Raw genomic sequence first — 26,996 nt, forward strand, 5'->3', positions numbered from 1 at the left:
TCTGGGTAGATTTTACAGGGAAGCTGACCCTGAAGCAATCAGGTTGTGTGTCTCTGGTATTTCAGACTGTGACATTTTTTCTCAGCATAAGGTGAAGACAGAAATTAAAATATAATATAATATAGGTTGAAAAGCCTAGGGCTCACAGTATTCACAGAGGGTACACTGAGAGCCTTGCAAATGCTGAGGTGCATTTCAGTGGCTAGGTATGCGTTGATTTGCCAAATGTTTATGTGTCTTTTCTTTTCTGACAGCTTAAATGTAGTTTACTGCAGATGCTTCTTACCTTAAGACAAACCTATGAGACAAATGTTGCCTTATGGATGTAGGGATACCGAGAAGTCTATCACTTCTACCTACAGCAAAGACTATGCATACAATGCAAGAGAGGTTCCAGTCACTGATGTCACTCTCTGCTACTGCAGGCAGCCACATCACCTAATGTCCCACAGAATCTAAACATGTTTGTACTAGTTTAATCCAAGAGGGACCTAATTGTCTTTACAGGAGCTCCTGTGGTGTTATGTTTTGGATTTGTGACCAACCCAGTCCAACGTAGGGATGGTTTTGCTATTGATCAGCAGTGCTTACAGAGTCAAGGCCTTTCCTGCTTCTCACATCATCATGTGGAGGAGGAAGGTGAGATATTTGGAATGATGGCATTTGCCTTCCCAAGCAGTCTTTACACATGATGGAGCCCTGTTTTCCTGGGGATAATTGAAGACCTGCTTGCCCATGGAAAATGGTGAATGAATTCCTTATTTTGCTTTTCTCAAGTATGCAGCTTTTGCTTTATCTGGTAAACTGTCTCTATAGCAATCCAGAAGATTTTGGACTTTTCCAAATCTCTCCTTCATCCCAGTGAGAGGCTCTGAGCAAAATGATATGTGGAGCTTAACAACCTGCTTAGGAAGAATTTGTCTGTTCTTCCCCAATACTCTTATCTAAAAGCTATTCCAGAATGACATTCTTCATCGAAAATGTTACGGGGTGAACAGTACTTGCAGCATCCATTTATAGACCTGTTTTCCATGCCTCTATTTAATCTTTTCCCGAACCTGCATCTGCTTGCACAGCCTCCTTTGGCAGCCAGTTCCAGGAGTTCACTAGTGTAAAGTAATACGTTTTCCCCAACTCTTTAAATCAGGTCTCATCCCAGATAGCAGGTTGGTACCAGCTTTTGCTGTGTTTGTGCTCTGCTGGTGTGCACTGTGTAACAGTGTTCTACTGCACGTGAAACTTCGTTTCTTTTCCTTTGGCAAAAGACAAGAAGTGGTTCCATGTGTATGTAACAATAGCCCTGTTCCTTCTAAGGAAGGGCACAAAGGGCACAAACCCAAGGGTACAAACCAGAAATGGGATCAGCAGAAAACATTATGTTCACATTATCTAACAAAACACCCAGTCATGGAATGGTTGTGATGGGAAGAGGCTTACAGAGATCATCTAGTCTGACCCCCTTCTTAGCCTTCCAGAAAAGAGTGAGTTAATAGTTTTAAAAGATCTTTTTCTTTAAAAAAACCCCCACATTTACAAACAATAATAATCTGCTTTAAGATTATGGAGGAGTCACTGTTAACAAAGCGACAAAACCTAGAAGTCTGCTGATCCATTCTTCAGCTGTATTGGTATAATTAATACTGAATTTTCATGTTTTTTTACAAGATCACAAATGTAGGAATCCATAAAGTTTGAGGGTTTCAGGTTTGTGGGAAAACAGACAGGCCTCAGTGCAGCAGAGTTATGGATATTGCTGATGCATCTTGTTAAGCTGTAGCGAAGACGTGAGGAATAGAACAATAGAGCTATGTATTAGCTATTCGAAATAACTTTCTAAATTGCAAAAAGTTTCTATAGCAAGGTTGAAATTATGAATAGGGTTTTATGCTTTGTTTTCTTATAAATGAACAAGCAAGTATTGTTTTAACTCCAGCTACGTGTGCTGATTGGATAGAATCACTGTCAATACGCTTTCTCTCTGTGTAATTGGCTAGGATGAGTATTTGGTGACTTGTAACAAGTGAGTTTCTTTGGCTTGCTGCCTGGATGTGAACTGTCAAGATCTTTGCATAGACAAAACTATGTATTATAAAGATTCTGGAAAATAAACAGTTCCGACACATCCATCAGTAGTCCCGTCCCGTTCGTGCCTGTATATAAACTGCCGGCGCACACGAGCAATTTGGAAGCATTAATATATCAGAAGTAGAAACTGAAATTAGTTAAGAATCATGAGGAGGCAGGTCCTACAAGTTTTCCAGTAAATCACTGGAAGGTTCTTACAATAGTTGAATAAGTTATGAAAGTTAAGCTAAGGCAGATTGAGTTGGTAGGCTAAAAAACCAAGCACACAATTGTTTTCATGATACAACTAAATGAAAGCTATGACTAGAGATATAATCATCAGTATGTCCATTTCCCCCTACAAACCTGAACTATTTCAGTCACACATTATGTTTAAATAAGCGCTCCATATAACAAAATCTCTCAGAAGACTGAATCAGCATAAATATTGTATGTAGTAAAAGACAAGATTGGCACATGCATTCAAAAAACACACAACTTATTTAGCAACTGAAGCTGAACTACTACTGTGATAATGAAAGCAAAAAGGAAATCATGTTTTGCCTACATATTGGTTCCTTAGAATATATATTTCATCATGTTTTGCAGATGGCAAGAGCAAAACTAACACTGAGTCAGAGAAGAAACAGACCCTGAATTTTACAAAGAACTGCAGCTTGTTCAGACTGCCTACCTGCGGAAAGTGAACCCACTCATAATTCACCACAAAACTGTTGATTTTGTCTAGGAAACAAAACCAGCTGGCAGAAAGAGAAGAAAATGTTTCCAGATGTTATTCTTTCTCCTGTTTACTGAGGGGTTTTTTTGTTTGTTGGGTGGTTTTCTTTTTTTTTTTTTTTTGTGTGGAGGTTTTTTTGCCTATTGTTTTGTTCCATCCCAACAAATAAATATTTTGAATCAAAGAATTTTCTTGTCTCAGCATCTCTTTCAAAATACTGAAAATCAAAAAAACAAGGACTTTATAGCCAATCATGATTACTGCATCATTTTGTAAGTGAGATCCCCAAATTTCAGGAAATGTATATAAGCCAGAAACAGCACATCACTTCACCTATATTGATAGACAATAATTGGAAGATCCCAGTATTATCAATCCTAACTCCTACAAACCCTGCAAATGGGCACTTCACTATTCAGCTTGGACGGCCTATTGGATATACTAGAGTCAAAAATTATTCCTTACCCATTTCCTATAAATGAAAGAAGAAATAAAAATCTGAAGCATGCACTAGTAGTGTAACTTTCAATGTCTTTAGTCCAGACTTTTTCATCCTCTCTATAACCAGAGTGCTCTTCCGTGGCAATAGGAGAAAAAGCTGATTCTTCAAAAGGTTGTTAAAAATACCTGCATTATTCAGCAACAGCTGGTTTAAATCAAATGTTCCAGTCTTTGAAAGGGTGCCTGTCATCCTTAAATCACCACATTACATCATGACAGTGGTCAAACACTGGCACAGGTTCTGCAGAGGGATCCTGGGATGACCATCCTTGGACGTGTTCTGGGCTCAAACAGACACAGTCCTCAGCCAGTTTGATTCAACCATCCCTGAGCAGCAGGTCAGACCACAAGAGCTCAGGAGGCCACTTCCAGGCTGAATTACTCTGTGATCTGATGAGTGTGTGTATGTATAGATGAGTATGGACAAGACCTGAGCACTCTCAAAGAGTCTCCAAAATTATCTGTCTTTACCAAAAGTATTTAATAAGCTTTTGTCACCATGCTCACCTTCTTCACTGATTATCTCAGTTCTTAACCTCAGAGATAAGCAGATCAATGTCTATCTTCATTCTAAACATAATTTTGCTTTTTTTCACCTTTCAGAACAGAGGATGACACTTTTTCCTGTTTATAATTTATGTTTGCTCTGCTTCATAATCATCACATATAATTGAACAGTTGTTAATAATAATAACAGTGATAACAATAATAAAAGTTAATAATCAATATGTCTCAGCTTTCTCTTCACATTTGTCATCTATCTGCTCTCTTGCTTCAAGAGATTTCCATCAATTGATGCTATCTATGTTGTTGGCTTTTCAAGGTCCTTAAAGGAACATATCAGTTTTCTAATGTCAGAGATTAATAATTTATTTTTCTGTGTTTTCAGCTTTTTTATTAAATGAAATGGCAGCAAAACATAAGGTCAGTTTTAAAAGCATGACTTGTAAGTGTGCTGTGTAAATCAGGATTTAGTTTTGATTCCTGAGTCTTATGAAAGACTTTAAACATTTCTAATACAATTTTGTTTCAGGAAAAGGTATCTTAGATTTGACATAAGATACTTGAATTAATTTTTTTTCCAAAATGCTTCAGCTGAACAGATGAACTCTTGACCAGTAAATGTTATTATGACATTTTATGTAATATTCAGCAAATAACTAGTTTTAGACATGTGATTACATGTTTAGTGGCAGCATTTTAAACATTTTCATAGACATAATAGCTACAAATCTCTTTGTGCTTTTACATTGCCAAGAAAAAGCTTTTGCATCATAGATAGAGGCTGTTGTGTTTACTGCATTATTCATTACATTTTTAAACACTGTCAGCAGATTTTAGTTTATTAACTTTATATCTACCTGCTTGCTCGAAAACTTGTTTTTTCTTCCTTTTCATTTTGCTTTGTGTTTTATATATATATATATATATATATATATATATATATATACACTCAAGTACTTCCTTAAAGGAAATTGTATAACTTAAACAATAGCTCTAAGACAAAACCCAAAGATTTTGTTTCCCTAATCTACATTTAATGTAATCCCGTAATCAACTTCCACTTGACCAAAAGCTGAGCAAAAGATAGTATTTGTGATAAAGGAATACCAATAACTAACTGTCCTGATATATTGATTTAGATAGAATAATTTCTTCCTAGTAAGCCACTTGTTTTTCAGCAAAATATGAAAAAAAAAGCCATTTGAATTCTATGAGGAAGCTGGCTCATATAGACACACTTCTGCTGTAAAGAATCCATGTAGCATTTTAATTTCAGTTTAAAGAATGTTGAAAAAACTTGAGACAAAAATGCAACAAATTACCTTAGACCTGATTTACCAAGTCTCCACTGCACACTCAGACAGCTCTTAGAAACTTTGTGGGGTCTCCAGGGACTGTAATTTACACTAATAATTTTCATAAGTATAGTATTCAGCACGTGAACAGGAGGCAGGGAAAAGAAAAACAGCTGGAAGAGGGGTGGGAGAGAAGGTTGGGGGGTGCAAAGAGACTTGCAGCTGGGACAAAATATCTAGCCATAATTAATTACAGACAAGTAGAAATTTTGAATGTTTAGGGCAAACCAGGAGGGAAACATGAATGGTAACTAAGACAAACCCACGCCTAGTCCATGACATTAAAACAATTTATAGAATTTAAGCTTTTTCTACAAGCCTAACTACAGATACAAATAAAAAAAAGGAAACCAAGTTTCCCTTTTCTCTAGGTATTAGAACCATTGCCTTTTTTTGCTCAATTTCCAGGCTTTATGAAAGGTTACTTGATTGCTTTCAGTATTTTTCACAGACAGTGTAAGTCATCTTCCTCTTTAGAGTAAAATAATGCATTATGTATATAACAATCATTCCTAGGCAAACACAATGCTACAGGTGAGTCTTGTCTATTTTTATTTTCTGGTTTTTATCAGGTCTTTTGTAGTGGTAAGAATCTCTGGGCAAAATGAGAAAAAGACCAGAAACAATTCTTCCTTCAAATGCTGAGATTTTTGCCACTACCTCAGTGATGAACTGACAGGATATTTTGATCAATTGCTCTGAAGACAATATTCCCATTAAATCTGGTACAAAAGAAGTATCTCAAGGGCTTATGAGTTCTCTCTTCCCCAAGACTCCCAAATCTCCCCCGCATATGATTATTTCCATTCTTCCCCTTATATCTGTATATCTTTGTATATCTGTATATCTGTATATCATCTATTTATGTATATATCTATATAGCTATGCATCTATATATCTATCTATATATATCTCCTGGTACACCAAAGAACAAGCAGTGAAAACAGATATATCTTTTGTTTACTCTGGAGGCACCTTCAGCTTGATGGACTCCCTTGTGATTGTTTCATCTAAAATATGACTGCTAATAGTAACAACAGCTAATCATGTGCTGCAGTCTTCATCTACCTTATAACAGAGGTTGTCATATATTTCAGATGTCTTTACATCTGACTGCACTGATTCAGAAATAAAAAAGTCAGGGGAGTTCTACAATTTAAGAAGAAAAGCACGCTCTTCAAGACTTAAGCAGTGTCAGGTACGGAGTGAAACACACTGGGCTGGTCTGCATTGGGGTGATTTCATCTTCATAGCATGGCACTGAGGGCAAAGTCATTAGTCTTTAAGTTAGCCCATAAATAAAAGGTGGAGAAGGAGAAAATAATTGGCAGCTGAAAGTTCTGCAGTGCACAATGCTCAATGTACTCTGCCCTTACCTGACAAGCTGTGACAGTAAGGTCATTTGCTTTGAAGCTAGGACTACAAGCTTTTCATTCAGATTAAAAAGTCTGCATCTTTCTGTGCCAAACATAAAAGACACTTTTGTTCTTGCTCACTTGATTTGTCACTCACACAAATAATGAAGTTTAATAACAAAAAGTATACAAATGTGCTGGGAATTATGTTCCCATGGTCTGCATGGTAGAATTAAAAATCATATATATCTGCCTTTTCACGTGCTAATTCATAACCCCCTCAGAAATTTTTTAGAATACCCTGAGAAAGACAGGACACTTTTAATAACAGCAAGGATATAACAGCCAGAGAATAATAATTACAAATACATAATTCTGATAGACTTTTTTTTCAATGCCATCGTTAACTGATTCTTTAACTTAAAAAGACCTGGATGACACCATCTGTCTTTGACTAGCTGGAACTGAAGACAAGAAAACCTGAACAGCAACACTCAGAAGTGAAGTTGGCAGCAGGATGAACACTCCCTTTTTTCTGACAATGATTTACAGAGTAAATTAATAAACAAGGATAACGTCTTGTCATCACTTTCCCCTTTAAGTCCATTAATTACTGCTAGCACTGAGAAATGAATGAACTTGAAGTCAAAAAGAAATCATCCTCATCTTTAGGAGGTTGTTAGAGCTTGACCATTTGCACATTTACAGCAAGGTAAAAGACTCCGCTCATGATGCATGAGGCAGTACAGAATCCTGTTTCCTCATTCATGGTTTTGTATTGATTACAGGAAGAAAATCATCGTACACAGGACTGAGTAAGAAAGGGGTATTTTAACAAAGAAAAGGCAGGTTGACAAAGAGTTATTTCATGCCATATCAATGCCCACATTTTCCTGTGTTTTCAGATTTGGAGAATGTTAAGACATTGTTCCTCAATGTCTGGTCACTGCCATGAGCCAGAAGTCTTAGAGGAAAGGTTTTCCCTACTCCCAGGGAGTAGGATGATAGCTAAAGTCCAAGTAGGATCAGCTTGCTATAAAAAAGGCCTGAATCAAGTCCCAAAGGTAAATAATGCAGAAAAGAGAGAAAACACAAGTAAAATTTAAAAGTTTCATGATTCATTGAATATTGAAACTCCTAAACCCCTCAATCTGTATCAGTTGAGGCTGGAAATCTGTCATTTCCTGTGAGCTACATACCATGGCTGTTGTCAGTACTTGCATGGAACATCTCCAAAAGAGAAAGAGCAATCTATGGGATCCTAGGTTTGTCTGGATCCTGGACTAGAGCTGCCAGCTCATTAGAAACACAAGCTTTAGTGGCAATTCCAGACAGCAAAGTCCTTCCAATTCTACATAAAAGCAATAGCCTGAAAACTTACTGTGCAACAGGCGCTACGCCCTTCATTGGATTAAATTTTAAATCACTCAAATCAGTTTTATGTACACATTTATGGAAGTGAATGCACAGCATTGAAGAATAAAAGAGTCCTTTTTTGTTTGTAGACAGCCTTGCATAACAAAATCCTGGATTTTGGCCAGAATCCTGTGGTGGTACTAAGGCACAAGGAAAGGAGAGTTTGAAAGGTGGTACTCAGCACATTTGTAGCATGATCAGGAGTTCCACATCAAAATTTCCATCTCCCAAACTTTTAATCTGTTGTTATCAGTAAAAAAATCATTCAGCCTTTTCTTGTGGAAGAAGCAAAAAAGAAGAATGCATAATGGACAAACACAAGGTATATATAATTTTTATAAATAAAACATAGAACAGGTTATAAAAATAAGAGGATGGAATTTATTTAAGGAAGATTTCACATTTTTCAGCATGCAAACTCTATTTCAATGTTGCATACCAGTTACATGTGATGAGTACAGTTGAGAAGCATAGGACAAAGAGCAGCTATTTAATACCCAGTCACTTGACCCTTTTCCCTACTGGAGTAGTTTTAATGGCCAAATTGTAGCTAGAAGGAATGAACTTCATGGCTTCTGGCTATCAGCTTGTCTGTTGGTGAAAGTTTCAACTCGAATATATCATTCATATGGAAAAAAGTACTACCTAAGTATATCTCCTAAGGTTTGAATACTTGACTTTCTGTCTTTAGCATCTTCACGTAAATTTTTATTCTGTGCCATTACATACTGTCAAAGTGCTAAATTTTGACTGACTAGAAATATATAACATTGGGTGTCAATGTCAATGTACGGAGGAACTCTGTAAGGTAACCCTAAAAGACCTAAAAAAACCTGTCTGGATTTGTAAGAGTACAAGAAAACCACCCACCTGAAATAGTGCAATTTGTCAGCTAAGTTTCCCTGCCTTATCAACAAAATTAATTCATTCCTGAAGCATAACTAAAAAAAAAGTTTTAATATATCAACTTTTATTTGATTAAGAGATATAATTACTGCATACAATTATTAATAGTGTTTTCTTGTCTATCATTTCAAAGATGGCCTTTAAGTTCTGCAGAAATGTTGAATGAAAGTTTCCAAAGTGCTGTGGCCTAATTCTACAAAGTTTCCTAAATTTCTAGGAAATTGTGATTAATCATCTGATAAAGATGTGAAGTAACACAGCAGCACACTACAAATCTTATTAGATAATGTTCTGTTTGTTTGGTTTTTTGTTTGTTTGGGTTTTTAATTGGTTTTCTGTTTTACTTTGTTTTGCTTTGTATTGGTCTTATTTTGTTTTGTTTTCTTTGGTTTTGTTTTGTGGGTTTTTTTTTTTTTTTTTGGTTTCCTGTAATATAAACCAGTGTGTTTTCTTATTAAATACAGGCCTCTGTGTTGTAGCAAAAATATTTTGCAAGTTACTGTTTAAATATGATATATACACACATATAATTTCTTGATTTTATGCAGTCAATCTGTCTAGTTTTATTGGAAATTTTTTGTTTATATATACATACACATACACACACACACACACACATATATACATATATATATATGATTCTACTCATGCATATGCCTCAATACCACTTTTATAGTCCTTCAAGTTCTTTTAGGTATATTTAAATTTGATCCCTTTTACCTATTTAAGATTTCTCTACCTAATGCTAGAAATAGCAATTAAATTTAAACAAAATGTAGCTGCATAGAGCCAACAATAAGTTCTCAGTTTGGTTTTGGTTTTTGTTTTCCACAAAGAATGTGTAGCCTAGACACTTCTGATCATGTAACACCTCTGTGGAAACTCCAGTTTCTGCCTAGATGGGAAAGTAATGGAAAAAGAAATACAGAGACATTGTTAGCAGCTTCTAACAAAGGACAGGAGAAGCCAGTGTCTTCTAACTATCTAGATCTCTCTGCATCACCAGCTCTCTTACTGAGAGCACAAAAGGTTAAAGGACAGATGACTTTCAAAAGTGCCTCAGGGAGTCAGGAACGGAAATTTCTATGATTTTGATGATAATTATTACATACTAAACTTAAGTATGGATGTCTACCTATAGCTCCAGGAGCCTTTAATATCCTGTTAAATCTGGCTACAAATGACCCACCTGTCATTTCCATGGCTTCAGGCTGGCATTTCAACATCCACCCATATTCCTGTAACTCAAACAACTCATAATTCTGAGCTTTGTTTAGTCATCTTTACCCATGACCTGAAACTTTCTTTTGAAACTCCCTTTGTTGGACAAGAGTTGTGAAGGGAAGAGGGATGCATCCTGCAGAGTGTTCTGTAAAACATCTCACAAAAATGACTCAATTTGACAGGCTCTGGAGAAAGAAACTTTAATATCCAAACTGTGAGATTATAAATAAGGTTCCCTCCACTGATTTCCTCCATTTGTCCAAAGCAATTCTATCTGAAAATTCTGCTTAAACCCTTTTGATCATCTTTTGGGCCACCAAATAGTTCCTGTAACATTAGCAACCACACCAGTAGTCAGAAGTAAAGTCCATGACTCACTTTGTAACCTGAAGTGCATTCACATCAGGAAGTGCTAAGTGAAAAAGCTTCTTATGTCACCTTTTCTGAGTAAATCCTTGAACAGCATCATATTATAAGCCTTCTGACTTATTCTGACTTCTCTGAGCAAGCGACCCTGTGGTGTAGAAACTTTGGCCAATCTGAGTCTTAACTGACCCCAGGCTCAAAGGAGAGTAGGAATCAAAATTTCTTTGCAGAGCTTTACATTTTCTACTTAACTAGTACAGTGTGCCTATCTCTACAATGCCAGTCGTTTTTTTAAAAGGAACTGCCTATGTTCTAATACTTACGGTTTTATTCAAATAAGATTTTTTTTTAAAAGTCTTACATTTTATCTAAAATTAATAATTTCATTATAATTTTGTTTAGCAGCAACCCAGAGAACTTCTTCCTACTCATAAAAGCTACCTTCATTCTCTCAAGATTGAGACAACCTGACTTTAAATGTCAACCACACACACTTTAAAAATGATCTTTATTATCAAGCAAATCTAACCTTTCTTATACAATCTGATCCATTTAACTCTGAATTAATTTCATTTTGGATGCAAATCATAGATAATTTGGGACTAAAAGATAATTTTGGCAGGATTACTCAGGGTGAAGCTCCTCCATCTGGATTTTTGTTTCTTTATCATGACAAAAATGACTACTTAATACTTACATTGCAACAGCAACATGAGTTTCCTAAGAATCAGGTTCTATTCTAGACTATGTGTGCAAATACACATAAATCTGAATTTCATATCTCACATTCCATGCTAATATTTACCATTTGGCTTATTTACCATCCAGGAATGATAATCAACACATTAGGCATGTGCTAAATAGTTCTACACAACTATTTTATTCAGATAGACAAGGTGTGATGTGAAATTTTAAAAATCATTAATAGAAAACCCATACAGATGTAAGGCTTACCAAGCCTATGGTATACACTAATCCCTGGGAAAATTTACATAGTAAGTGAGTCCATAATTGACACAGCTGGTTCTGTACTTACATAGAATTACTTACATACTTGGTTAAAAAAAAAACAACAAATAAAACTCAAAAAAGAAAAAACCAAACACAAAATTTTGGAAAAAAAAGAGTTTTAATTAGTCCCCTGTTCCTACCACCATGATGCAATCCTTGACTGGTCCCTGATTGTTATTTATTCTGGAGGGCTTCAGCATTATTCAGTATAGGATGCAGACAACGCTCATTTAGTGTAACATTGCCTACTCTCCAAATTTACTCTTATGCTCCAATGTGTGGGTACCATTTTATATCTAATGTGTTATTTCAAATCTTTCTATAAAGACCACATTTTCTCGTTGGACTTTTTATAGTGCTCACTAGAACAGCAGATGATTGCTTCATAAATCTACCTATTTTTGCAGTACTTCCATGAGGCAGTAGCTGGCATAATTTGCATTCTACACATTGGATGTTGAGGCTGAAATATGTTTATGTTAAAAACACTCATACTTAGTGCTCCATCTGAGATGTCTATATGTTTGGTGGTTTTTTTTTTTTTCTTTGAATGACTGCATTAGATGTATTCAGAGAGTGATCCCTTATTCTGGTTGCAGCTGTGAATGTTTGGTATTTTCACAAAGTGGACTTCTGGGTTTCCACACTGGGTTTCCAGAAAATTAGGATCAGACTAATGACTGTTCTGTGAAGAAATGGTTTATGAAACTGAGGAAGCATCATGCAGGAATGTGGTTCCAGAGGCAGGGTTAGAGTCCAGATCTCCAGGGAAACATTTTCTTGCCTTTGCTATGAAATCATTCATCAAGCTGTATTTCCTTTCTTAATTTCTAACACAATTTCTAATTTCTACAATAAAAACAGTGGACAATATTCTACTTACACTACATCATTCTGATTCAGCCTGACTGATTCTTCAGTGACTCCCCAACTTCCTTGTAAAATCTCTCTCCTGAATCTTGCTTTTCTTCTTCACCTTTGATTCTCACAATTTCTACAGAGTCTTCTCTTCCTATTTTACTTCCTTACCTTTTCTAATACAGTTGTTTCTCTGTCTACTGCCTTCTCCCCTCTGTATATTACCACTGCAACCACCCAAAAAACCCCAGAACAATTTTTCCAACACTGGCTGGGCAGGTGCAGAACATCACTGTGGGCATACCACAAGCAAATGCAGTGCTCCCAGCTGTGGACAAGATATACAGCTACTGCAAAAGTCCCACCTGAATTCTCAGCCACAGTTTGTCGTTTACTCAGCCCTTCTCGTTTAGGGGATCGTAAATCCTAAAATAAGTTGTGCTGGTGAGCTATGGTGGCAAGCTGTGGCAAGCTGCTTTGTTAATCTATGAACTGAGACTTGTCTGCTCATCATAAACTCTTGCATATTCTGTTGTCCAAACCAGCAGCTGTTTTGCTGTCACCAGAATTGGGCACAGATGTGTTGGAGGCCCCGGTTGAATTCTGCCCCAATGATGAAAGTAATCAAGGTCTCCTTTACTCTGGAGCTCATTCGCTTCTTAGGTATTGATGAACATGGCTAGATAAAATTCCTAACTAGGACTCCTCAAAATAACTCCCAACCCAAAAGACATGACTACGGAAAAGACTAGATTCTGACAAAACCAAACTGAAAAAATGAATCTTGAACAAAATGTCCTTAAAGTCTGTAATATAGCTTTCATTTCTTCCTTTGATTTACACACACCACAGATTAAAATATAATATCCAGTGGTATAATTGCTTTTCATAAAATGTCCTGCAATGAACAGTGGTTGTCCTGAAAAAATTCTGATACTTATCTAAAGAAATATTATATATAATAATGTATTCTTGTATGAAGTTCTGAGTAAACAGTTGTAGATCTTTTATGAAAATAGGCCTATATTAGATCTAAATCTTATAACAGTATGAATCTGTTTATTAGTAGAATCCACATAATCTCAGTGTATGTAAGGGATGCAGAGGTTACAGAAAGATTATTGAGTGAATGCTGCTTATTAAATTATCATCTGTGACTCTTGGGGAATCTTCAAGAAGAGCTCAAAATCTAGTGCCATTTTCCCCATACGTTTCCCTTGGCGTAAAGGAAAACAGTCAACATATGGTACAGAGCCCTATTATTAATGGATACGCATCCAGTGCCTCAGGCAATGAAAACTGTAAGTGCTTCTAATTCTACCATTATTGTAACTGTTATCACAATATCTTCCTTTTATTGTTATCATTTTGACACAGAACCAAACCTACATCCCTCCTGCCACACTGCTCTAGTGCCTATGATTGAGTTGGAGTCATCTGACTTTACATTCTTCATTCTCTCTATATAATTATATTTCTGAAGTTCGGCAGCATGTGTGATTACCCTGTCTCTAAAACTGACTCCTCTCTATCTGTGGTGTTGTGTAGTTCACCCCATATCATAGCTAACAGATTACTATCCTAACAACGTCAAAGCTTAGGGTGGAAATGTCTGTGGCAATATTTGATTTTTCACATCCTAATCTACAATTTCTGCAGGGCCTGGAAAGTTTCCTTTATTACTCTGTTTTTGTGTTTTTCATACTTCATTCTTGCAGATCACATCAAACAGGGTTCAGCTGCTATCCAGAGGGACCTTCATAAGCTGGAGGAGTGGGTTCACAGAAATGTCATGAAGTTCAGCAGTGAAGAGTGTAAAGCTTTGCACCTGGGGGAAACAACCCCATGCACCAGTATATGCTGGGAGCCCCCCAGCTGGGAAGTAGCTTGGCAGAAAACACTCTAAGGATTCTGCTGGACACCAAGGTGAACATGAGCCCGCAATGTGCACTTGAGGCCAAGCAGCCAATGGCATCCTGGGGTGCATTAGGCAAAGTTCTGCCAGCAGGTCAAGGGAGGCCATCCTTCTCCCCTGCTCAGCACTAGTGACGCCACATTTGGCGTGTTGGGTCCAGTTCTGTGGTCCCCAGTACAAGAGAGATGGAATTGCTGGACGGAGTCCAATGAAGGGCCACTAAAGTGATAGAAGGACTGGGGCATCCCTCCTATGAAAAGAAACTGAGGCAGCTGGGGCTGCTCAGCCTGGAGAAGAGAAGGTTGAGAAGGATGTCATCAATGTCCATAAGTAACTAACTGGAGGGTGCAAAGCAGATGGAGTCAGATTCTTTCCAATGGTGCCCAGTCCTGGGACAATGCGCAAAGGGAAGCTGCAGAGCCCATCCTTGGATTTATTAAAAAACTCTCCAGACAAAGTACTGGGCAACAGTTTATAGACAATCCTGCTTAAACAGATGTGTTGAACTAGAGGAACTCTGAGGTCCCTTTCACACACTGCTATTCTATGATTCTATGGTTCTGTGATTCTTCCTACTCTCTTTTTTTTTCTTTTTTAGACTCTGACATACCACTACAGTTCTGTACCTCTACATTCATAAATAGCTGTAGAATTTCTCAATTAACCTCAAATGGTTTACGAGCCAGTATTGATTCAATTACCCACATGTTGCTATTAATGGGAGAAATGTTCATAAAAGTATGGTTTCAATATGTCACTGAACATTGCATACCATGTAAAATATAATCCTGCCTGTCATGAGAAAAGAGACACAAATGATTAAGGCTCACAAACAAAGTGTTGTAAACCGCAGAAAGGGTCTCACTCAAAATGATTATGAGCTTTGAAGTCTGTTCATGTTTATGGGGAATATCAGAGATGCAAGTTTATTTCTTTTTTCTGCCTTAATTAATTAAATTACCTCATGCAAAGCCTGGTAGCTTCCTCTGAAATACAGAGCCTCATTACATAATACGTGTCTAGTTCTTAACATACTTTTCTTCATGAAAAAGAGATAATGAGAGTTGGAGGCACTAGATGAGTGATTTCAATACATATCACTCACATTCAAGTGTTGCAGAAGCAACACTTTAAAGAGGATAAATTCTGGGAAAAAACCATGAAGTTGCAGGTATAAAGTTAATTCTGTATTGCAGTATAACTGAATCTTATGGAGACAAAGTTGCATGGATAATCAAAATGCTGGTCTTTCCTATGAGGACTTGCCTTTGCAATTTTAGCCTTCTTTTCTATAGCTCAGTGGGCTGGAAATAATGAATACAGTCCTTATATTTAACAGTCACAGACACCATGAATAAAATGGAAATCCAGACATGGGTTGACACTTTGCAGGAGGAATCACAAATATAATAATTTTGCCTTTTTTCTTTGGTAAGAAAGGATATATAGAAAAAAGATATATTCAAATTCATGGCAGTGTTGTAAAAGTTAGGAGATTTGGTCATTCTCATCCTGCCTTCTTGTAAAGCACTCACCATTGCTTATAATCAGCATCACAGTTGCAGTAGTACTTGGGATCAGTACAGTTGCGTTCGATGCCACAGGCACATTTTTGAATGCCAGGTCCTGATCCGCCCCAATAGTAGTGCTTCTCATTGGCTTTTCCAACCCACCAGGTATATGGATTCCCTTCTGCAAGGAATGAAAATGCAAGGTTATGATGCATCAAAGAGGTAGAGCTCTATAATGCATTAACTGAGCTCAGATGTTTAATATGCAAATGACAACAACACATAACCAGAGCCATCCTACATTGCTGACAAACAAAATAATTCATTGTTACTAAAGGTATTCAAAGGACCTTGCCAGGTAAACAGGACACATTTTCTTTTCTGTATTCACACAACTCATAATGACTGAAATTAATTTTTAATTATACTCTGTATAATGAGAATATGTTGGCAGATTCCATAATTATTTTAAATCCATTCCAAACTCACATATTAAGCTATCAGATAGATTATTTCAATATTTGACCTTGAATGCTGCACAGGAAAATGTGTTTATTTTCTTATTTATTTATTTATTTATTTATTTTCTATACAACAACTTTTAATGGAAAATTATTTTGTTGTCACTGGAAAACAAGCATGTTCATCATGCTCTCTCCAGCTGGTGCTAAACAAAGCATCAAGGGATATTATCAAACTACAAAAACATTTTAACCTTTTTTTTTAAAAAGTATATATATATTTTTAATAATACTTTAGCAGAGGTATTCTCAACTTTGATGTAATCATGTATCTTCACATTTGGTCTGCAACTGTGAATTTCAAATACTGCTCTGAGGTTATTTCTAATCCTTTTGAAATAACTAAGACATTATGTGTAAACAAATAAATAAACAAACTCCCTCCCCTCTAATGTCTAATTTGAAAAAGTGCTCTTACTGGAAAATTATTTTTTATTTCTCTGGTTCAGCAAGACACTCAAATATGAACTTAACTTGAAACAAAAATGAATAACTTAACCAGTATCAATGTATGTAGTGCTTTTTGACATTGAAAAATAATGAATGAGCTCAACTATAAACATGTTTTTTTTAATGTCTCTTTTCCCTCCAGCGGCTAACAATTTTACATTAAATAAAATTAATCTATAGAATTCACTGGTTAATGAATTTTACCAGTAAAATTCTGCACAATATATATGCTACTTCCATAATTTTTAGTTTGTACATCTCACACATTTCCCCAAAATTAGAGGCACAATCCTTAAAATAGCCATTTCATAATTAGATTTGATCATCTAGACCATAAAACTACTTATTCCAGACAGAATTTGAAAGTAATTCACACCAAACTCTCAAGAATATTAAATTCCAGAGATGAAGAGAACAACCAAATATCTACACATGTTTAATAAGTACCAAACCTTGCAAATGCTCAGCTCTCTGAAAACACTTTTTTCAATGTATTTGAATTGTTAACATCATATGAGATAACAAAAATACAGTAATGTGAAAAATTTGTAGCGGCTGAAGTTCTTTATTAGATGTTGCTGCGCTGCACTGTATGGCCATTCAGCTCTAGTGCTAATGCAATGGTGGCAATAACGTGGCTGTATTCTAGACTCTGAAATGGTCATTTTACCTTCTGTGACTCAATTATCACAGAACGAAGTGCTGCAAGTTAGAAGAATGTGCCACGTGAATGCTGGAGCAGCATTCCCAACCTGCAATGCCATCTAGCAATTCTGAGAGTACGTAGCCCTGGATTACAAAAGATTATTTAAAAAGCATTTAAGGGTAAATGTTAGCTTTCCACAGAGAATGACAGAATTGCTTTTATTAATACAGGATCCAAATAGGGAATTAATGATATCTGAAACGCCTATTTTACAGGTTTTTTTAATCTCATCTTTGAAGTTAGTTTCTATGCTATGGCGCCAATACTGCTGTTTTGACTGTTGCTCAAAATTCTCTTTGTTTACATCCTTTCTGTCAAGTGAAGGATTGCATGATTCAGCCAGCAAGTAATTTACTGGGAAGAAAGACTGCTAATTAAAGCACTATGAGAAAAAAAAATTACTTAGAATTGTCAAAAAGCAGATCAAAAATTGAGAAACAGGTAGAATGATTAAAGCAGATGAAAGTGATGGCAGAATTACAGACTACAGTGATGGCTGTCATGGACCACTATGACAGACACAAATGGGGCATATTTGAACTCATTGAAATGACAATTGATGTACAGTTTTAAGCCATGAATGTATTCTAGTGTACACAGAACTGGTTTTCACATCTGTTGTTTTTAGTGTGTTTAGTGTGTTTTTATATATACTGGGTAAGCCATGGGGCTTATCCATTCTTCATTCTTCTTTGTTCATTCTTTCTTCATTCTTCTTTCTTCATTCTTTCTTCATTCTTCATTCTGAAGAAAAGACCTACCCTCAGGCTTAGGAACACAAACTTAGGAAGAAACTAATGTGCATGTTTAAAATTTCCAGAAAGGTCAAGAAGGTAATATATGATTTTGAGGGTTTTGCATTCAGCACACATTCTGCTAGACATGCCCACAACCAATAATCCCAGCACTGCCTTGTGAACACCACCCAAGACTCTCATTGCCTGGCATGTTGTGCTAAGGCTTGTAACAGAGGAGATCTTGGTAGACAGTTCTCATTAGGTGGCATCCATGCAGTGGGACAAAACCCCAGGCACAGGAATGAGATGAGTGTCACACCAGAGCGTTCTGCACCACAGTGGCCATACAAGAGGCTCTGGAGCTCCTTTACAGTCTCTGGTTAATAAAAGGTGTGGAGACACAGTTACATTCCATCTGTTCTGCATCAGTCAAATCAAATGAGAACAGCCCTTAGTCTTCCTGCTTTGTGCCAGCCAAGAAACGAGGGAGCAGCATTTTGTCTAAAGTTCATAAGCTTCAAACTGCAGTGATACCGCAAACACCTCTATGACTGAGCATAACAAAGAGTAAAACCCTGCAAATGGAGAGATTAAAAAAACAGTAGGAAAGAAAAGCTAGAAGGGAGTAGGATGTATCATGCAGGAAAAAAAATTAGAAATAGGATCGCTCTTCCTCAGACTTCACTCTCTTTTATACCTCTAGTCTCCTTTTGAAGATGTAAATCCTTCTGCTCAGGAGCCCTTTGTTCATTTTTTTTTCTTTTTCTTGCTTTGGAAGATTTTGGAAAAGGCTAATCCAAGTAGAAGGAGCATTGCAGTCCAGTGTGAAGAATGATCCTTAATGGATATAATTTTAAGTATCAGACTATTTTACCAAAAATTATTATTTTACTAAACTATCAAAAGTGTTGGTCTTAAGGAATTAAGAGTATATAAATTCAGTTTAAGGACCAAAAGTAGTTTTGAATGTACTGCAAAGAGAAGTAATACAAGAAGACTATTCTTCTGGGTGTTTAAACTACCTTTTCTTACCTTACATATAAATTTTGAGTCATGAGGAGCTTTTTAGTTGTTATCATTGACTGGGTGGTTTTTCCCCCCCAAGCTTTTGTGGACAAATAGCATAATGAGAAGATGGAGGAGGAAAGAGACTCTCTGCCTGCCAAGGGGTTTTGATTAGAATAAAGCCTTGATACAGAACTGTTTTTTGGGTACAAACCAGCTCTCCCTTGAGAGATGCTGTGGGAAGTGTTGAGTTTGTGCGTGCTGAGTTATGACCAGGATGCCTTTCCATGTCTGGTCTTGAAGAAAAGCCCCTTGCAAAGTTTTGTGTGCTCAGTGACTTAGCAGAAAAATAATGATATTATCAGAGTAAGGTGTGGATACCAAGAAAATGGATAAAGATATCCAATTTTTAAGCGATCCTGTATGCTCACAGAAAGAACAGTCTTCTAAGAACAAAATGGCCAATATGATTTTATTGGGGCATGCAGACATATGACCATGGCTACTACATCAGACTCAAATCATATTTGTAGTGATTTCAATCTCTCTCTGTTACACAGACACACACAGACACACAGACACACAGACACACACATAAGCCTTTAACATTTATGTGTAATACATTTAACAGTGGTTGCCATGCCTTTGCAGGGCTGAACTTTGGTTAAAATTGTTTCCAAATATGGGTTCCTATTTAAATCCCTGTGCAATATTAGGCCAGATTTGCAGTTATTAGATCAAAGTATGTAAAGAATCTGGCCATCGATGTTTTCTATCAAGTTCTCCTGTACAGAATAGTCAAGAAAAAGTAAAGATTAAGGTACTTTTCTGTATTCTCACAGATCCCTTATTTGTATTCTCACAGTGTCATAAAAAAGTGAATCCTTTTTCATCTCATAAATGTATCTTTGTGTGAACCATTTCATTTAATATAAAACCATACCCAACAAAAGTTAATGTAGTATGAACAGAACTCTTAATAGTCAATAATATATTTATTTCTAATATAGCTGAACAGTCTCAAAATGTATAACTTTTTAAAGTTCACTTTAGCTGAAGTCTCAAAATGTATAACTTTTGAAAGTACGCTTTATATTCTACCAAGCATTTAATATAAACAATTGATTTTATTATTTTAAAATGCAACTGATTAATTAAAATTCTGCTACTTTCAACATTTTAGGGCTCTTATTTCTAGGTGTTCAGTACTGGTAACTGAAGCAGCAATACTGAGAGAAGTCAGGGAACTAAATTAAGTGGACTGATGCTCCATGGCACTCTGCATTCAGAGGACTCCATTCAAAATAGAGCCCTTAGAATGCTGATGACTGTATTTATTTGTAAAATACCTGGAGAAGTTAAATATGTCTGTTTCATTTGCTCTGGAAATTTCCCTGACCTCTATATGGTCCTTAAAACCAAAGAAAATGGTTAAAAAGAAAGGCTAAGAATTCTTTCAAATGGAAGTCAATGGCTCAGAACCTCTGAAAAACGTGACCAGTGAAAATTACTTATTGAGGACCCTGTCTGACTTTAACAACTATATTCAGCTATTCATAAGAAGAAACTCAGTGTTCATTTACAGGACTGGATAGCTTTGAATTAAATGCGTCCTTTCCAGTCCTTTCCAGTTTCCATTAGTATTACAGATCCCCATTAAATACTAAGGAATGTCAACAACAATTACAGTGCTTGTATGATTGCTATTATTTTCAGAAAACATTCTTTTGTTCAGTCTTTTACTTATTTTTTAATGGAACAGCTTGAATTAATTACCCAGTCATTGTTATTGGCAGAATAGGCCCAAAGACATTTTTCAAAAACATACTGCAACTTTAGACACCTGAATTAATTACAGGTAGAAATGAAAGCTATTTCACAGGGGTAATATATGATGATGAAATGAAAGACAATACTTAAAAAAATAATAAAATTCAATTTGCACATGTGGAAAGCTGGGTATAATTCTTCTATTTTTGAATAAAATACTTTCTTTAAACATGCATTTTGCATTCAGTTACACTACAACATCCAGTACATTTAGCCTCACACAAGGTCAACTTGATTTAAGGTCATGGTTCATTAACACCTGTGCAGGAATTCTATCTGCTATTGCAGTGAAGAAACAGACACTGAAAGAATAATTTTGTCACTGTTTGAAAAGTTCAGCATGCTAATATGGTTGTGCATGTCAGAGCTTTCACCTTGCTTCTTATTGCCAGCTTTTTTCTTCACACCATCAGCAGTATCTATTCCACTCAGGTCAAGTCTTCTTAATGAACACTGTGAGCCATTTATCTGAGCTTTTGAAGACTTAGTATTTTGAAAAAAATAATCAAAAGTAGTTTAATGTCACTCCCACATCAAGTACCTCCACATGTTCCAGTTCAGGATTCTTAAAATTAATGGTGTCAAAGCTGGGTAGGCTCTGCTGGCCTGGCTTATTCTGTGCTGGTTTGAATTTTCCTCATCTTTATTATTATGTGCTTGTTTAGGACCAACATGAAGCTGAGTAGACATTTTGCAGGTTTGCTGCCCCTGTCTCACGTCTTGGGAAGTGCCCACCTAGACTGAAAACCCAGCAGCTGAGGAATTTCATGGCACGAGTGGATGCTGACAACTGGAGAACCTAAACTGTGAGAGATTCTGCTCCTGCTCGCAACTCAGGCAGATTATGAGCAGGTTCTGTCAGCTTCAGTGACCAGCCAGAGGGTTGAATTATTTCAAACTGAGAAAACAGAACTCAGGGAAGAGTCTGGCAGGTCACACTTCCACATTTCAATGACAGTATTGTGCAGAAACTGACTCTGAGTGAACCTTCAAAAATAAAAGGAGTTCTTGCATATGTGGTTATAGTGAGATTATTTTTCAAATTAGTATTTTACTGATTTTCCATTTCTTCCAATAACACTTCTTGCTCACTAATGTGCTGTGAAACATATCCACATGAATTTAATATGAGAACTGTAAGTGAAGTCAATTCTTATGCTGCTACTCTCATTTTGTTTACTGATAAATAATTTTTTTTTTTTGCAACTAATTGGGAAAAATATAAGGAGTGCTTACAATTTGTGAATAGAGTTTGCATCAGTGGTCACCATTCTAATGACTAAGACTTGAGATTAGTCAAACCCTCATGGCAACATGAATGAGGCATTTGAGCACACTGGAAACTTGGGGGAGAAAAAACCCAGACATTCAAAAACCTACCAACAAAAGGAAAAGAAACTAAAAGTACCCTTGGCCACTTCATAAAACTAGGAACACCTAATTTATAGCTACTTGCACATTTAATGGAAGTATAACCTGAAACTTTTAATTTGCTATTTATGATAATTTTCATTTTGTAGGCACTCACGTCTGACTGCTTTTTTCACAGTGCTAGTAGCAAATAATTTTTTTTCTTTGACTAATACTAGCCTCAAACACTTGTTTTCTTTATAATGTTTTCTTTATAAGCTCACTAAAGTGGTTGGTCTATTTGACAGTACTATTTATTTGCAAAGACTGTTTAAACTGCCTGAAAAGATAAGATTTAATGGCAGCCCAGAGAGAGAGCTCTGAAACATGCCTTGCTTGCTAATATAAGAGTTGATGTGATGTCTGAATTCATGGCCAAAGCATTTTAAAGCAATAGTCCTTAGAAAGAAGTGTTTGGCTTTTTTTCCTTTGTAAGATACTCAGAATTATGCCATACCTCAAAGGTAATCTATGAAAGGGAAATATTCTTAAGATTTTAATAGAAAATGAAGATAAATATTGGAAAATACTTGTGAAAAGCATACAAAATTTCAGTAAATGTTAATACAACACACTCTATTTACTGTTTTCTTAAAAGAACATTCAGAGTTAATTGCTGTCTCCTTCTCCTCCACAGCCATAAAGCAGTGTATTTTAAAGTGAAGGCAAAGATAACCATCTCCATAACCCTAGAACTAAAAGAGCTTCCCTAAACCCTCAACAAGAAGAGCTTCCATGACCTCCAGTACCAGAAACGAAAATCAGATGTTCAGATCTCCCACCAGGAGCTCTGGCTTTCCCACCTAACCTAGAAAAGAAGACCCCTGCAATCAGTCTTCAACGTACCTAGGCTTCAATTATGTTTTGGTGCACACAAAGTGGCCAAACTGAGAAAAGACCAAATTTTCTCATCTATGTTCAGTAAAGACAGAAAAGGAAACCTATTTAAATGCTTAAAAAACAAAATTACTGCCTTAATAATGACATGCCTCAGGCTGATGGCCATTGCCATTGTGTTCTTCAGTTCATGAAAGTATTCTCATGTGCCTGGATATTTGCCTGTTAATTTTTCAGAGAACTTATTTCATACATGTATATATCAATCTCAAAATATAAAGCAGCAAATACAGTATCTTTTCCTAGAAATAGATATTTAACAAAAGCATGTCTTCAGCAAAACTATAGGGGAACTCCTTTTTATTGAGTCTGTACTTTTGTTCTAGTATAACTCCTAAAATGTCAGTGCCTGAATCCACAAATATGTAGGCAAAGATGACTTTTCTTTCAGAATTAGCAACCTACAAAAAAGATCAGGAGGGAGAATTGTCATATTGATGTTCAATGGCATCTTATGAAAAAGCTGTCTGACAGCTTTATTTTGCCATTGGAGAGATTTACTCCTTGCCCCAGCTCATGAAAAGCTAGTACAGTACAAATGATTTTTTCCCTTGTCAAAACTCGTATTCCAAGCTGCAGCACTACTAACCAAGCCTGACTTGTTATTTTTCTTGGAATGGAGTCTCAGTGGTGAGATTTGGCTGGGGAAAGCAGCTGTCAGATGTCCTTGTATGCTACTATTTGCTGCGATTTAGAGTGAATTCATTATAAAATCACTACAGTCCCTGCTATCCTTAACAGCATGGTGTGCCAAACTTGCCACTGTTGCAATTAATTGTGTACTGTAAATTCACTGGATCATTTAAGGCCTAAGAATAAATGTCTTAGTTTGAGGTAGTGCTTGGGGGAAAAGCAAGTACTTTCAAAAAACTAAGTGTCATTTTTGGAATAAAAAGAACAGTTACAGACATAAATACTCAATAAAAACCAGTCAATTATAATTTTTACTATGTGTTCTAAAAGAATCGACTTTTCACTGCTAGGACTACCCGAGGTAGAACAGGTGCCAGCAACAGCAAAGCTGGGAAAGTCCCACAACAAACTTACAGCTCACCCTGGGGTCTGCCCAGCCAGGTGGTGACAGAGTGCCCATGTCCATGTCATGGTCTTGTGAAGAACATACTAACAGTAAGTGAGAGGATTCCATGATTTTGCTGTCTCTTTTTGTGGTTGGTTGATAAACTTACCTCTACCTAAGCCTGATGGATGGGTAAGCAGCACAGACACATACATGCACCCATTAGCACTGAAATTCTGAGGGTTAATACAGCTAAAACCTCTGTTTTATTTAGTTTCTTAAAAAGGACATAAAAAGCCCAGGAACTCACCAATGATATTTCAAAAGTGAGGGGATGCCTTCTGAAGTTTTCTGTAGCCACAGCCTCATTTTATGGCAAAGTCCCATTGGAAGACTTCAGAAATTGTGATTATTAGCACAAAAATGGCTACTCTTGTAAGAAGCATGATTTATAGGGAATGTAAATTCAAACTGAAATGATTTGATCAGACTGAGAGCAAAGAGAGGATCATGTAAGGTGGTTTTCTATGTATTACGTGGCAACAGGGCAAACGAAAAATTAAGTTCTGTAAAATTTTATGCCAGTGATAGTGATATCACTGTATTGTACTCATGATCTTATTTTTAGATTAATTCCCTTGCTGTTAATATATAATGAAGACAATCACAACATTCCTTAAACAAGCTTAAAATAGCTCAATAATTCTTGGGATCTTGCCTCACACACCCATATAGGAGTGCCTTTTACCTTTACAGAGAAGAAAACGGGTAACATTATGTGCACCTACATCATCCAGCCCAGAATATCTTGCTGCTCCATTTTATCTGATTTGCAGCAATAACAGCTGACATGAAACTAAACATGACAACTCCCTAAGAGCCAATGCCATCATTTTACTAACAAATGAAGTAAAACTAACAAGATCCCAAGGTAAATTAAACTACAATCAATGTGAGCAGAACTGATGCAAGCTTTTTCTCCAAATGGTCTTTTCTTGGAGGAACCATACCTCTTGCGAGTATTTATCCTCTTGAAATACTGCTCCTTGCCCCCAAGCAGTAGTTTAAATTGAAAGAAAAAAGCCATTATAAGAGACAGAAGGACTTCAGGCTTCTCTTCATCCATGTGAACTTAATATCTGGCACTTCATACAGAACGTGGACTGTGGCACTGTTGGAAATTGGTTTTGGGAAGCACAAGGGTTTTCTTTTGTTGATGAGACTGCTGCAGCTGCTGTTGATTTTCTTTCCCCACTGACCCTTGAGGAACCTCAGAATATTTAGCTTTACTTCTTCTGTTTCATTGTTCCTCCACTGCTGTATTGAAAACATGTATTCTTGATAATGACACTGATATTTCAGCCTAAGAAAATTTGCCTTTTTTTTTTTTTCCCCAATTACATGGTGTGCATGGACAGTTTTAAAACCAGAACTAACACTAACATATGAATACTGATATTAACATGTTTTCATGATAGCAACACCATTCCCAAACTGTCAAGTCTGAAGAGTATCCCATCCTTTGGAACTAATAATAACCCAAACAGGTATTACTACGACTTGCAATGCACTGTGCTTCATAAAATAGATACAGATTTCAAATGAGGAAAAAACAATACAATGAGCCTCAACACTGAGGCTCACTGACTATCAAGCATATCCAAATTGAAATAAAGGAAGCTATACTACACAAATAACATAATTTGGGGACCAATAAAGATTAAAGCTGGAGGTCCAAACCCAAGCCACCTGCTAAAGGCATTTGAGACAGAAATGAAATACAGTAAAGAATAGCATTCCCAAAGAAGCCCTCTCAGAAGGCATTTTCCTGTTTCTACAGTCCAAACTGTTTCATTTCAAAATGCTTTTGCTGTTTAAGATCAACCTGTAAATTATTGCAGACTATTATATCCTCTTATTAGAATTCATACAAATGTATGAATAACCTTTTAAAGGGTATACTTAATACACACAGATTTTAGAAATGATATGAGACATTAGTGATGATGATGTTGCTACACCGAAGTTATTTAAAGGGATACACATTTCAGTGTGAAAGGGAACAAGCAGGGGAGTAGGGTAACTAACTTAAGGTATGTCTTGCATTATCTACAGTTTACTCTGGAGAAAACTCTCTTTGCATCCAATGCTGGGATCATAAATTAAAATATTCAGAACCCTTTTTTAGCTGATCATTTGTCAGCCTTGTTAATGGGCTTGTGCTTTGCTATTTAGACAAATTCTCTTTCAGGTCAGGTTGGGTCTCATGGCTACTGTAAAGAACTGTGTCTCTATTGATTTCTGGAAAACAGACACATGTATTGATTGAGACTGAAAAACCAGAAATGTTAGGTGATGTGTTTCACATTGTCAAGATACCACCTCCTTCAGTCTAGACTCAGGGCAGTCTTTTTCCTTGCTGAAGCTTGTTTCATCAGTCCATTCAAGCATATTAATTCTCACATGTGGGTTTCACATTTCTCCATGGGAAAATTGAAATTGGCTAATGACGTACTTTACTGAAGACTTAATAAGATATTATGATAATATCATATTCTGTGAGTTGAAATGACATTTCTTAACTACCATTATATACTCACAGGGCAGAAGAATTATGCTGGTGCAGTGTATGGAGTTCCAGTTGCACTATTAACAGAAGAAACAGAACTCCAATTTCACTTGCTTCTGAAAAACTTG

General features: G+C 36.4%; 1 protein-coding gene across 3 annotated transcripts in view; it reads right to left on the reverse strand.

Annotated features, from left to right (window-relative positions):
* The window catches only part of CNTNAP2 (contactin associated protein like 2), a 1,021,862-nt gene that overhangs the window by 179,349 nt on the left and 815,517 nt on the right, over positions 1–26,996 (reverse strand). For all 3 annotated transcript variants that reach the window (XM_030970934.1, XM_030970935.1, XM_030970936.1), the window contains one exon: positions 15,750–15,906. In XM_030970934.1, the coding sequence (XP_030826794.1) occupies positions 15,750–15,906 (157 nt within the window). The remainder of the gene's footprint in view (positions 1–15,749; positions 15,907–26,996) is intronic.

Source organism: Camarhynchus parvulus, chromosome 2, assembly GCF_901933205.1.
Source record: "Camarhynchus parvulus chromosome 2, STF_HiC, whole genome shotgun sequence".
Taxonomy (NCBI): Eukaryota; Metazoa; Chordata; class Aves; order Passeriformes; family Thraupidae; genus Camarhynchus; species Camarhynchus parvulus.